The sequence below is a fragment of the Balaenoptera musculus genome, chromosome 14 (assembly GCF_009873245.2).
Source record: "Balaenoptera musculus isolate JJ_BM4_2016_0621 chromosome 14, mBalMus1.pri.v3, whole genome shotgun sequence".
Taxonomy (NCBI): domain Eukaryota; kingdom Metazoa; phylum Chordata; class Mammalia; order Artiodactyla; family Balaenopteridae; genus Balaenoptera; species Balaenoptera musculus.
In genome coordinates this window covers 24,176,804-24,190,852 of record NC_045798.1, presented here as the reverse complement: position 1 = coordinate 24,190,852, position 14,049 = coordinate 24,176,804, and the positions used below count along the sequence as shown (strand labels likewise).

At 47.1% G+C, this 14,049-nt stretch overlaps 1 protein-coding gene across 1 annotated transcript; it reads right to left on the bottom strand.

Annotated features, from left to right (window-relative positions):
• Positions 1-3,592: 3,592 nt before the first annotated feature.
• On the bottom strand, positions 3,593-3,844 carry LOC118880060. The gene has a single exon (XM_036823426.1). The coding sequence runs from the start codon at positions 3,842-3,844 to the stop codon at positions 3,593-3,595; it is 252 nt and encodes an 83-aa protein (XP_036679321.1).
• Positions 3,845-14,049: the final 10,205 nt, after the last annotated feature.

Genomic DNA, 14,049 nt, shown 5'->3' with positions numbered 1-14,049 from the left:
GAGTTGAGCTTATAAAACCTGTCATCTGAGTTGGCTCCTTTGAGCTGGGCCTGGGTCTTTGTGTCACCAACCCCTCAATTTCAGGTTGCACCACAGATCCGCCATGTTTTGTGCAAGCTGGTAGCTGTCTTCCCTGTGTCCTTGCAGTGAAGTTGCAGCCTCTGAGGGCAGGTCCTGGTGGCAGAAATAAGCAGTGCCTATGCAAAGCAACAGTATGCAGGAAGAGGAGAAAACAGTTGCACTGTAGAAAATATAAGAGCTCAACTAATTAAGAACCAGCGGTGCTACAGTTGCTCATTTGGCAGGACCTCCTAGCACCCAGAGATCCCATGCCTAGGTATACACCCAACAAAAATGAAAAATGAAAATATATGTGCGCCAGAAGGTGTGTGTGAGCATGTTCACAGCAGCATTCTTTGTAACAGCCTAAAGCCGAGAACTACCCAAATCTCCATCAACATTTAAACTGAAAGATTGTGCCATACTCCCAGAAAGGTATACCACATAACAAGATGGGCAAATCGAGCCCATGGTCATATCTGACCATTTCCTATTTTGTAAATAAAGTTTTATTGGAACACAGCCATATCCATTCATTACATATAGTCTATGGCAGCTTTTGCACTAACTAGCAAAGCTGAGCAGTTACGAAAGAAATACTATAGCCTGCAGATCCTCAAGTATTTACTCTCTGGCCCTTTCCAGAACAAATTTGCCAACCCTTGCTATATAAAAATGAAAGTAAACAGTCTACAACTTCCCTGGGCAATGTGGATGATTTTCACAAATAAAATTTTGAATGAAAGAAGCCAACACAAATGAGTACCAGTTGCACAATTGCATTTATATTAAGTGTAAAGACAAGCAGAACTATTCTACATTGCTGGAAGACAGGTTACCCGTAGAGGATAGTCACTAAACAGGGCACGTGGCAGCTTATGGGCGCTGGAAATGTTCTGCTTATTCTCCATCTGGGTGGCAATGGGTGTTCATTTCGTGACAATCCATTAAAATGTACACAGATGATGTGCACACTTCTGTGTATGTATGTTGTTCATCGATAAAATTTTTAAAATAAATAAAAAAAGAAACGGTGGGTGTAGATCACCATGCCAAGCATTTTCTCAATGTATTTCCTGGGCAGAAAGCTCAAATAACAGATTGTCAAGTTAGAAAACAGATAACTTTAACCTTTCCACGCAAGCACACATTTATGCATTCACTCTACAAATGTTTATTGATCTCGCACCATGCGCCAGGTGCTGGGAATTCAGCAGTGAGGGAGATAGACACAGCCCCCACCTTCCCAGCATTTACATTCACACTCACACGTGCCTGGGGAATCTTGCACGCATGTGCACCAAGACGCTCCATCCTCAACGTGGACCTGCCCATGTGTGCACTTCCGACCTGCATCTGCAGGTCATGTCATTCTCAGGCGAACACTTTTCTGAATTTTGCTCTCCCTTCCCTCACTACCGTAACTTCAACCTCCGTACTCCCTCGGATACAGACGGATGGAGCTCTGTTTACCCAGCATCACTTAGGAGTCCTGTGTCCTCCGGGGATCATGGGCCTGTGCTGGCCAGGACTCCACAGCTTAGTTCCCAAGGTGGGATGGGTCAGACCAGCTGGTTTCCCCCCAGGTCATGCCTGGCATCTGAGACACCTAGGGCTCAGACAAGTGGAGACCCAGGGCTGAGTGGGTGGGTGACCTTGAACCCAAGGATGCCCTCTGATGTCCGCTGGATTTTCTGCTGGGCTCCTTGCCCTCAGTGTGGTTACCTGCCACCCATGGATCATGGTCACCAGAGCCTTGTGGTCTAGTGGTCAAGGCTGACCTGTTCAGTGAACCCCATGTTCCCTTGAATGTCTCCCTTTGAAGACCTCCTACTCCAGCCCCTCTCAGCAGCTCAGCCCAGAAAGCCAGCTGCTATGACTGATAAGCACCAGCTGTCCAGCATTCCTGTGCCATGGTGGGTACCAGCATGCAATGGGGTGGCTAAACAAACACACCTGAGTTCAAATCCCGCCTGGACCAGCAATATTCTGTGACTTTGGGCAGGTTATTTAACCTTAGCTCATCTAATTCCCCCAATGACAATAAGGAAGAGGTACTGCTATCATCCTCACTTGATCCAGAAACTGAGGCTTAGAAATGGTAAGGACTTGCTTGAGGACACAGCCACATCTGCACCCTGGATTCTAATTTTAAAGACCATCTGTTGCTCTGAAGGACTAACCCCAGTTATGTGCCAAAATGGTTTCCTTTGGAAAAGTCACGATTTGTGCTTTTGAAGTCCTGGGTTTGGCTAATCAGGAGCAATCTCCTTTTCTTGGAGAAATAATTCACTGTTGGATGCAATCATGGAAAAAGTGAATTCCCTCCAAATTCTTGCAATGAGACAGTCAGTGCTGAGGACAAAATGTTGAGGTCTTTTGAGGAGATGGTACCTCTTAGTAAGTGGAGATGCTTAATTTTTTTTTCTCAGTGGAAAGACCTGCTGTTTCAGATTTCTTACAACTGGGTCTCTGTTCAAATACTGGCGTGGAGTGAACTTTTCATGCCACAGGTCATCTCTGATGTCATGGCATTTCTGATGAACTCCACCAATTTTGAGCATCAAGGCTGCCAGAAGTGAAACTGGTATTTGCAAATGTATTTCCACTTCCTCAGAAATAACAGATGTTTGCTGGAAAAAATTAAAGTTGCCTAGTCTGTTATTAAATATCAGAAGTAAAGCACTGGCTGTCCTCAATCAACTTTCTACCTTTCCCATGATATTTTGTTCTGTTGGTAAACTTGTCAAGTGTGCCTAGCGCTTTTGTTGGCATCACCTGGCAAGTATGCTCATGGAATTTACCTGTAGGAGTGGACAGGTGGGTATCTGTCTGTGTGTTTCATGAATTAACTTGGTTGAAAAAACTGTCAGGAAGGGCTGGGTTTGAAGTCTGCCCAGGAGTTCACTCTATGCTCATGACTTGTTCTTTGAGTATTGAGAACATAAAGAAGCCTTTTACATCAATGCTAGAGTAAGACGAAGATGGTGCCCCAAGTTAGCAGCAGCTATTTTCATCCATGGACTACTGAGGTTGGGAGTGGTGGGTCATGGAGTGACTTGGAGGTCAAGCTCAGAGCTCTGGAAGGTCCAGAAACTACGGAGAGTGGCCTGTGGATCCTGGAACATCAAAGGATCCCTGGTCTGAGACCCAGAGCCTAGGTATACAAGATTATACCCTCTCAGAGGCCAGCAGTAGGGAAGACCCCACCTTCTCCAGCAGCCTAAGTTTGGAGAAGGATAAATGTGAAGCAGGACCACCATGGCATGAGAGAATCCCTGTTTCCACGTGCCCTTTTCCAACTGGGATTTTGTTGAAGATCATTTTCTTAACTAAGCATTTCTGGGGAGTTGTCAGAAGGAGGTGGGCAAACCCTTGCTGACCTGTCTTGTAGGTGTTTGGAAGTGTGTTACAGAAAAGGGCAGGGATGTGTTGGCAAAGGCAACTTGACAAAACCCTCCAACAAACAAATTTACCTGTGGGAAAAGGGACAAGATTACTCCAACCATCAACACTGGAAAACCAAAGCTGCTCACCCACACCAGGCCTCAGCCTGGCTATAGACATAACCCGAAGAAAGCAATTCGCTAATGTTCCAGGCCCTCGGATCCAACATCAGCCTGGGATCTAGGCCTTGGGTAATGAGCAGCCCAGGCGGCGAATGAGGTTTGCAGTTGAAATCCATCTGAGGCCTGTCTCCCTGCCAATGTCTACAGCTTAATAATTGCTTCCTTGCTCCCCCTGCATTTGGGTTCAAGAGAAGTGCCAGCCCCTCCAGCAGCATTATGCAAATAGGGCCCAGTGCGTTCTGGCAGCGGCATATAGAATATGTAAATTTATGGTGGTGGCGGAGCCTGCTTAAGACAGAAGATTTCTCAATGATGAAATTAGATTTTCTGGAAAGAATCTTCTGAGGACCTGTCTCCTGTTCCCCTGACTCGCGCTGTGCCATAGCCACCAAACCGGTGCTCTGGGAAATAATTAACTGAATTACAAGCTCAAACCTATTTAAAAAAAAAATAAAGAGGGAGAGAAGAAATAGACCAGGTTGCAGGAGGCCACAACAAATCCATACTTTACCGAGCATGTCAACGGGAATGGAGGCTGGGAGGGTGGGAGGCGGGTGGGCGGGGAGCATGGGGCTCTGGTTGGCAGGAGGAATTGACACAAGGTGGAGAGAGCTTCCACCTCCCCTTGGCCTTCACGTGCGCAAGGGTGGGAGAATGGACAGAGCTGTGGGCCCTGGTTTCTGCTCCAACGTAGCACTGCCACTTTTATCTGCTTTATGTACCTGCCTTCTCCCGATTTTGTTTACAAGAAAGCATTTATGTCATTTTTTAAAAATTGAAAAATCATTCATGTAGACCAGATCAAACTTGAACATGCATCAGACTTACCAGGAGGACTTGTTAAACACAGATTGCTGAGTGCTCCTCCCAGAGTTTCAGAGTTGGTCCAGGGAGGGCTCAGAAATGCACATTTCCAATAAGCTCCCAAGTGACAGTGATGCTGCTAGCCAGGAGACACACCCTGAGAATCACTGCCTTAAGCTAAAGTCTTCATTAGAATGATGGGGGAGACGGAGGCCCAAAGAGTTAGGTGATTTGCCAAAAGTCACCCAGTGGAGTCAAGACCAGGGTACAGAGCTGACTTTTTCCCTCATCGTCATCATCATCATCACCATCATCACCGTCACTGTCATTATCTTTGTTGTCACTCTCCTTTGCTGAAAGCTTTCTAGGTTCCAGGCACTTATACTCCTCACTTCATTTAGCCCTTGGCCATAATTCTATACAGGAGCTGCACAGTTATCCCCAATGAGGATACTGTTATGGATGGAATGTTTGTGTTCCCCCTTCAAATTCCAGTGTTGAAGCCCTAACCCCCATGTGATGGTATTTGGAGGTGGGGCCTCTAGGAGGTAAATAGTTTTAGGTGAGGTCATGAGGGTGGGTGCCCCATAATGAGATTAGCGTCCTAATAATAAGAAGGCAGATCTCTCTTTCTCTCTCTCTCTCTCTCACACACACATACACACACACATACACACACACACTCTCTCTCTCTCCCTCCTGTGTCACACACAATGAGGAGGCAGCCATCTACAAGCCAGGACAAGAGTCCTCACCAGAGACAGAATCTGCCGGCACCTTGATCTTGAATTCCCAAGCCTCCAAAACTGTGAGAAGTAAATCTATCCTTTAAGCCACCCAGCCTTTTGTATTTTATTATAACAGCCCAAACAGACTAAGACAGACAGTGAGGCTCAACTTCAAGTGACTTCATCTCCTGATCCTCAGGTTTCTTATCTGTAAAATGGGGAGTTCTGACCCTTCAGAGTGTTCGGAGGATTCAGTGAGATTTTACACACAATGTGCTGAGCACAGAGCCTAGCACATAGCAGGGGCTCAGTAGTTGGGTCATAGTAATTATTATTGTTCTTGTAATTATCATTATTAATCGAATGGTAGAGATTGGGACACAGAGTGGTGTTGTGGAGTGAACTTGGGGTTAGGAATATGAGGGTCTTGAGTCCAGTCCCAAGCCCTAAACTCATCTGCTGTGAGACTTATGTGTAGGTCACCACCCTCTCTAAGACCCAGTTTTTGCAAACGGAGTAGATGGAACTTGGTGGTCCCAGGACATGCCCAGCTGTACAATCTCTGATTCCATCATTTCAAGGGTGGGGCCATCTCTTATCCCCATGTTGCCCCAGCATGGGTGTCCTCCTTCCTCTCCTGCACTGCTGCTCAGCCTCCTCCTGGCCTCCTTGCCTCTGGTCTCACCCCAGCCCCTCCACCTTTCTAAAAATCTCAGATGGCAACCGGGTACTCAAACCCTTCTGTGGCGATTTCCCTTCTTTGGATCAAGTCCAAGCATCTCAGCTTGGCATCCAAACTCCTTCATGCTCTGGTCCCTCTCAGCCCCTAATCTCTTGCCTCTCCCTCTTACACTCTATTTTCCAGTAAAATACAGACGTTTGTGTTAGCCCTCAGGCACCATGCTCTTTCCTGCCTCCCTACCTTGTTCTTGCTGCACCTTCTGCCTGGCGCTCCGTCCTTGCCCTTCCTCTCTTTGTCTGCAAACTTCTTGAACTTCAGTGCTCAGCTCAGATATGTTGTGCCCTGAGAAACCTTCTCTCACCTACCTGCTTCCTGTCTCCAACCCGAGGCTCCTAGAGTTCCTTCCACTGAGCTGCCTGTAGGTATCTCGTCCTAGTACTTAACACTTCCTAGTGTAAAGGTCTACTGCCTTTCTCACCTATTCTGCTGGACAGTGGCTAGTTTAAAAGGAAGAGACAAGCTTCTCAGTCAGGGGTTTTTGGAAATTTTCTGTTTTGTTGTTTGCTTTATCTGCTGTCTGTAAGCATCTTGAGTGCAGGGCCTTATGTATTTTGTTTGCCACTGTAATTGCAGCACTTATTTTCATGCCTGGCACATGGTAGGTGTTTAATCCTTAAATTAATAAATCCGAAATCTCTGCCCATTTTCACAGATTTCTTATTAACCTTATTCTATCCCTGCTACCTACCTACTCAGTAAATAATTACTGAGTGAATGAGTAGGTGAATAAAATGCATGACTTCATATAAAACTGTATCAGTCAGCTGTTGCTGCATAACAAACAGCCACTAAATCTCAGTTGCATGCAACAATAGGCATTTATTTCTCATCTAGCTTTATCTTGTGAGTCAGCTGGGGCAGCTCTGAGCTGCAGGTGGGGTCTGGCTCAGCTCCACATGTGTGTCATCCTCTGTGGGCCAGCAATCCAACCAGAACATGGCGAGGGCAGAGGTGCAAAAGAAAAAGTGGAAACACACATAGTTTCTTAAGGTCTCATCCCAGAACAAGCACTGTGGCCCTTCCATTCCAATATCATTGGCCAAAGCGAGGAACGTGGTCAAGCTCAGTCAATGGACAAGGACATACCCTCTAGGAGGAGAAGCTTCAAAGTCCCAGGGCAGAAGGCATGGATACATCTAGGGGTGAAGGATCAGGACCCATAAATCTGTCTACTTCAGTGACCACCCTCAGCACCTAGCCCACAGCTCATGGCACATAGCTACCACTCACTATGATCGTGGAGACAAAGTGACCACGGTGGCCCCCCCATCTTTAAGACACTAGAACATTTTTTCACTTTTTGCATTTCATACCCTCCTTCATCTCCCGCCCTGCAGTTTTCAGCGATTTTTCTGGAGCCCTCACTAAACAATCTCTAGGTCTCTGCCCACAGGCACTGCCATTCTGGGGCATGTCACAAGCACACCACCGCCCCCCCCCCCAGCCTGTCCTCCTCCCTGTTCTTCTCCCAGCCCACAGTGTACATTGTGAGGGTCCCCCTGATGTTTAAGGCATGAGCTTCTCGTCCTCCCTGCAGCCGCCACAGACAGACTCTCTCAGCCTGGGAACGGCCATGAAGTCAGGTGACTGTACAGGAAGCAGCGCCCTCCCCACCGCCCGCCTCCTCACCTTCCAGTTGTTGTGAGGCTACCCTTCTTCGACTCACTTCCAGTTTTGTAAGCTCTTTTATTAATGTGCTGGAGGCAGAGAAAAATGCATTCGTAATTTCCCCTTAATGGCTGGTGGAACTTCTTTTTGCTTTCTTTCTGAGCATTTGTGGCGCGTGCGTGCGTGCACACACACACACACGCACACTCACACTCCAGGTCAGGATGAATTGAGTGACAAGGCAGTGGATGTCAAAGCACAAACACAGTCTTGGAATATCTCAGCAGGAAAGGCGTCTGAGTCTGATGGCTGCCACATTGCATTCCCAGAACCCTGTTCTTCCTTAAAATAGCATCAGAGGGTGCTGCAGGGTGAGAAAAATTGTGTGTGTTTGGCCGGGTAGCGGGGGAATGTTTGGCCATTCCCTGGACCTTGCTTCAATCAGAGCATCTCTGTTTTGCCTGATTTGTATACTGTGGTTATACATAGGCTTCTTTGGAATTAAGGGAGCCACTGCTGTACAAAATATGTAATAACCATTGTTTCCTCTACCCCTGGGTTCACAGAAAGGGAAACCAAATCTCAGGGAGCCTGTTACTTATCCAGAGTCACAGGATGAGTCAGGGGCATCAGGGGCACTAGACCCTCAGTGTCCTGATTCCAAACTTGATGCTTTTGGCTTGCAAACAGGTTACGCCTCACACTGCAGAGTATTTTCACTAAAATGGTTTGATACGTCTTTTTTTCCCCAAATCTCCTAAACACACCGACCATGGATGCTTGTGCTAAAGGGAAAAAGCCATGGTGGGGAGGTCTCCTTTTGCTTGCTGCAAAAGAACTAAGATTTACTGAGCACCTAGCATGTGCCAGGCACTGGACTGCAAGTACTTGAGATATGCGTTGTCTAATCGAAACCCCAGCACTAGGTGGGAATGATTGTCTCCTATGTCACAGATGAGGATGCTGAGGTTTGGATGGGGAAAAGACTTCCCATCACGCAGGACATGGTGGAAATGGGATTCACACGGAGGTTCTCCGTATGTTAAAGAGGTGACAAAATTTCAGAGTGCTTAGCCCTTCGTAGGTCTTAAGAGTCAAAATCATTCAAACGATAAGATATGATGACAGTGACCACAACTGCTTCCAGATACTGAGTGATTACCTTGAGCCTGGCTCCTCCTGGGTGCTTTACAAGCAGGGCTGCCAGGTCCAGCTGTGCAGGGTGGGTCTTGCAGAAGACCTCCCAGCCAAAGGGACAAGGGACAGCTGACTCAGTCCTTAAGCTGCTCCGCAGACGCTGGTGTAAAGTTGCATCCTGGAGGAGGGGATGCTGATCTCTAATATCTCTGCCAGGAAGAGCTGCCTTTTCCTAATTTCCACAACGGTGCTCTGTGCAAGCTGCTACCCTGTCTGCACACATTATCGCATCCTCCCACAGCCTCCAGGGTAGCTTTATGACTATACCCATTTTAAAGATGAAGAAACAGAGGCACAGGGAAGTTAGATTTCTTGCCCAGAATTCTGCAGCTCTTTCCGTGGCAGAACCAACATTTGAATCCGAGGTTGTAAAACTCCATGACTAGAGGAGATAGGAATTTGCAGCTATACCCACCCGTACTCCCTGTCCCCCCAAAGATTGTTGAGTTTCACAAGGTTCTAAGGATAGAACCTGGGGATGCAAGGTTTGGGGGCTCCTGGAAGGAGGTATTCTCTGCCCTCTGTAAAAGGAATCAAGAGAGATTCTGAGACAGCAAATGGCACACAAAGATCAACCCCGTTGGGCTTTTTCAACAAGTCTGTCTTTGGATCACTTGTCTGTGGTCTTCTCTGCCACCCCTCTCCCAAAAGAGATCCCATGGAGGGAGTAAAAGACCCCCAGATCGTGTAGGTCTGACCTCCCCCCACCCTGTACCTTCTCTCCTGGAATACCCAAGAGCTGGAAGAAGCCTCCCTGGAGATAAATATCTGCACAGAGCCAATTGTCACACGATGTCCCAGAGCCAATTACTCATTCTGAGAGACCCAGAGGTGGCTTAAGGAGTTGACAAATAAAGAGGAAATAATTTGCAATTTGCTGTTTACACATAATCAGAGTGTACCGAGGGGAAAAAAAATAGTGTTACAGCTTACGGCTTCCCACGTTTTATTTTGATCTTCTAAATCAATACATAAGTGGAGAGGCAGCTGGAGACAAACGTTTTGGAAAAAGAAAATGTTTGTGTGTGTTTGGCTAAAGGAAGGAAGGACTTTCTATAAAACCAAAGATATGGCAAAGAAGGTTGAATGAGGCCGTGTCCCCCCGACAAAAGGAGAGGCAGTGAATGACAGGTATAGGATTCTTACTCTCTGCCACACACTGAGGCAGGCACTTGACAAGTTATGGCTGTGGAGCCTCTCATCCAACCTGGGAGGTAGGTTCTATTTTCAGCCCCATTTCACAGGTGGGGAAATTGAAGCCCCAAGAGATGAAGGTTCTGGGCCAAAGACATTTGATCTGCATAAGCTGAACCCAGGACCAGCCACTCAAGCCCGGCTGATGCTGGAGTCCATCCTTCAGCTTCCAGATTAGTTTCCCTGAGTTTTGATGCTGGTCTTTTGTTTGGGGACCATTAAGGGGCTTAAAACAGGGGTTCCTCTCTCGAGGGGAGAGTCTTGGGGAGGGTGTGCTGTCTCTGGTTCCTCTCCAGTTGTCTCTGATCACTTTCTTGGCAAGGATCACATCCCCACTGCAAGGGGGATGGGTCACTGGGGACCAAGGATCCTTGGGCAGGAGACCTCAGGGAGGGGCATGGTGACAGGGGATGCTGCTCATAGTCTAAGAGGAAAGCCCTGCTCAGGGGTGCTCCCAGCTCCAGTTTTCTTTTCTCAATATTTCTTACAGTTCTTCCTTTTTCTTTCCTGGTCTCCTTGAGACATTGGATATTTTTGCCACTATCTACCCTCCTTCTCCCCCAAGTCCACTGACATCAAGAAGCCGAGATCCCTTCTTAGAACTTGTTCTTCCTCTCCTATTTGTACAAATCATCCCCTCTCAGTGGCCTAGGATCCTGGGCCACAAGGGACCTCCAAGATAGATCTAATCCAGCCCCAGATTCAAGGTAGATGAAGTGATCTCAGCCCCATTTTATAGACAAGTCCATTGATGCCAAGTGCCCGCTTCTGGCCCAGAGTAGAAGAGAGGGCTCAGATCCACACTCCAGCCCCTCAGGATGCCCAGTGGCTCGGTTTCTTGGGGTGGGGGGGGGGCGCCTGTCCCTCTCTTTGTTCCCCACCCTCCCTTGTGTCTCCGAGCTGTGTGCAATTTACATCTCCACGTGCCCACATTTGCATGAAACACACAGACACACACACACAGGACTGCTCCTGGCTTGAACAACAAGGGATGCCAAATGCCGTTCACATCTTTCTGGGGAGGAGTGCATCCATCCCGATTCTGTCTTTGCCAAAGTGACATACGTACCAGACGTACATATATTCCGCGTGAATTTCCTTAATCTCCTTCACAGCTGTCCCTTTCCACAGCCTCTGCTAGAGCATTCCCAAATTACTTGTCTCCTGGCTGGGATAGCAGCCTGTTCCCTGATTCCTCTATCCCTTTAACAACAACAACAACAACAACAACAATAATAATAATGGCCACCATTCATGTAGCCTCTACTGTGTGTTAGGCATTGAGCTAAATGATATTGCATCTTGTAGGAGCTCTGCAATGGAAGCATTATTAGCCCCATTTTACAGGTGGGGAAAATGAGGCTCCGAGCTTAGGTGCATCACACAGGGCTGGGGTCTGAGTTTATGAACCGTGGCTGACTCTGAGACTTGGGCTGGTCACCCCTGTCAGGCTGCCCTCTGCTCTCCCCATGTAGCCCAGCCTGCCACAGTGATGACCATAACACAGGAGAGGGCCCTGGAGGGTAGCAGTTAAGAAAGTGTACCATTTCAACCTCTGACTGTGCTCTTTTCTGCCTGTGGAAATTCAGGTGAGTCACTTCAGCTCTCTCAGCCTCAGTGTCCTCCCCTGTAAAATTCGGATCACGGTAGTACTGAGCCATACGGTGTTATTATGGAAATGGATACCATGATTGCAAGTGAAGCACTCAACAGAGTTCTCAGCACCCAATAGATGTTGGGTTTTAATAGATTAAAAGCTTGTGGTATAAAGAGATGGTTTTGGTATCTGACATTCAAGGCTCTCTTGGGCTGAGCTCTGCCTTTCTTTCCACCATGACGGCCCTCCGCCACCATCTTGCATCCCACTCTTTGGCTAGAAGGAGGTCCCCACTGGTCTCCACAAACTCTCCATCATTTCTTACCTCTGTTGATTTGTCCAGATGTCTGTCTGCCCATCTGCTTTTCACCTTCTCTGCAGACCCAGAATTGGTTTGTCCTCAATGCCCAGCTCAGAGACTGACCCTACCTGGCATCTTCTCTTTCTTGCCCATTGGAGGCTACCTCTTCCTCCTCTGGACACAACCTTGGGTCCTAGTGTGTGTCATTCCTGAGGTCCTACTGTGCATCGGGATGAAGATACAGCTACACCTGTAGGACATGATACTACTTTCTTTTCTTGTACTTTAAAGGCCACTCAATGGAAGGAACCCTGGGTTCCAGAATGATTGCATGGAACAATGGCCCATGTCGTGCCAACCCACATTAGACTGTGCCTTGAGCAAGAAATAAACCTTTATTATACTGAGCCACTGAGAATTGGAGGTTCTTGGTTACAGCAGCTTAACTGTCCTAATATATCTATCTAACTAAACTCTATCTTTCTTTCTGATCCCATATTGTTCCAGAAAGAGCTTATTCATTTAAAAGTATATTTTAAAAATAGAGTGAAAGAAAAATGCATGTAGGAACATAAGACAGTGCCAGATATAACACTCAGAAATGTGTGCTATGAAAACCAACACCCCTACCATGTGTGGATCAAAAATATAGCTCTGAGCTTCCTAGAAGCCGGGGTAAAAAGGGAGAGTTGTTTAGTTACACACTATCAGAGCCTTTGAGATAAATAAAAACACCATCGCTGAGGATAAGTACAGTAAGAGTTGCAGAATGTTTTTTTTCCTCTACATCTTCGTTGAAAAGATCATTGAGTGTCTGCAGCACAACTCAATATTGTCCAGTACTTTTTCTGCATAGCAACCCTTTCCCATGTTTTACCTTGTTGAAACACATGAAAATATGTATAAACACAAAAACACAAACATATAAATAATGTAGAGGAGTTCTCTTGATACATCTCATAGGCAGGTACTCAGGCTTCTCTGTAGGCTTGGGATACCCTGGAGGAAAGAGACTCTACCCTCTTCATTTCTGTTTTCATGTCTTATTATAGAGTATGGAACATGGTGGATACACACAGTGAGTATTATTACTATTGATACTAAACTTGTGTATGAGTGTGTGTGCTGTGTGTCAGGCTAGCACTCCGTGAATTATGAGCTCTATTCTGGAATTTGTGTGTGTGTGTGTGTGTGTGTGTGTGTGTGTGTGTGTGTGATGGTGTGCTGTGTGTGTGGCGTATGCATGTTGAGTATGTGTGTTATGTACTGAGTGTGTGTTGCATGTATGGATGTTTTGTGTGCATTGTGTGTGTGTCATGTGGATGGTGGTGTTGGATCCTGTGAGCATGGTATATGAGGTATGTGTATTGTGTGGGTGATACGGGTGCTCTCTGTACATTGTGTGTTGTTGTAGGGGATGTGTAGATGGCCCAAGTGTTGTGTGTGCATTGTGTGTATATGGTGTGTGTTGTGAATGTGTATTCACGTGTGTCCTCTGACAGCCTCTGACATCCTGCATCCCAAGTGTCTTGCATAATCCCTGCAGATTTGGTGCACATTCCCTGTGTGTGACTCTGTACCGCCGTGTGTCCCTTTTGTGAGCTCAGGGCATGCTCCTTGGTGCTGCCTGTGGGCATATCGGCTTGCAGCCCCACCCCGTGCAGGCTCCGTGCCCGCATCTTTGTGTGTGCCCTGTGAGTCATTGTGGATACGTCTAGAAGGCGGTGACTATTGTCTTCAAACAGAGAACAGCCATTAACACATTCATTAATTAGGATCATGTTGACACTTCTATTGCCGACTAAAAACATCTGTTTGTTTAATCAGAGTCTCCTTAATGCCTTACACTTATTCTCTCAGTGAGAGAGGATGGGCTTGCTTTCCCCACGTGTGTACACTGGGGTTTTACGAGGTGGAGGCACAAACTCTGTCAATACTGTCACAGGATGACAGCTCTCAGGAAGGCCCGCGGCGTCTTAACAAACGCACATCCCTTTCAATGGTGAATGAGTAGTCGTTCGTGGGTCAATTTGCCAGTGGCCAGTCCCCGTGTATCGGCGTAGCCTGAGTGACACATTATAGATCAGATGTAAGAACTGCACCACAGCACTGGGTCTCAATGCTACGGGCGTGGTATGCTGCTGGGAGTACCAGCCGCTCCACTGTCCTTTCCTTCCCACCTAGGTGTATACCCCAAACCCAGCAACATGCCGCCGGTAACCTCGTCGGAGTTAAATCCTCTCTCCCAT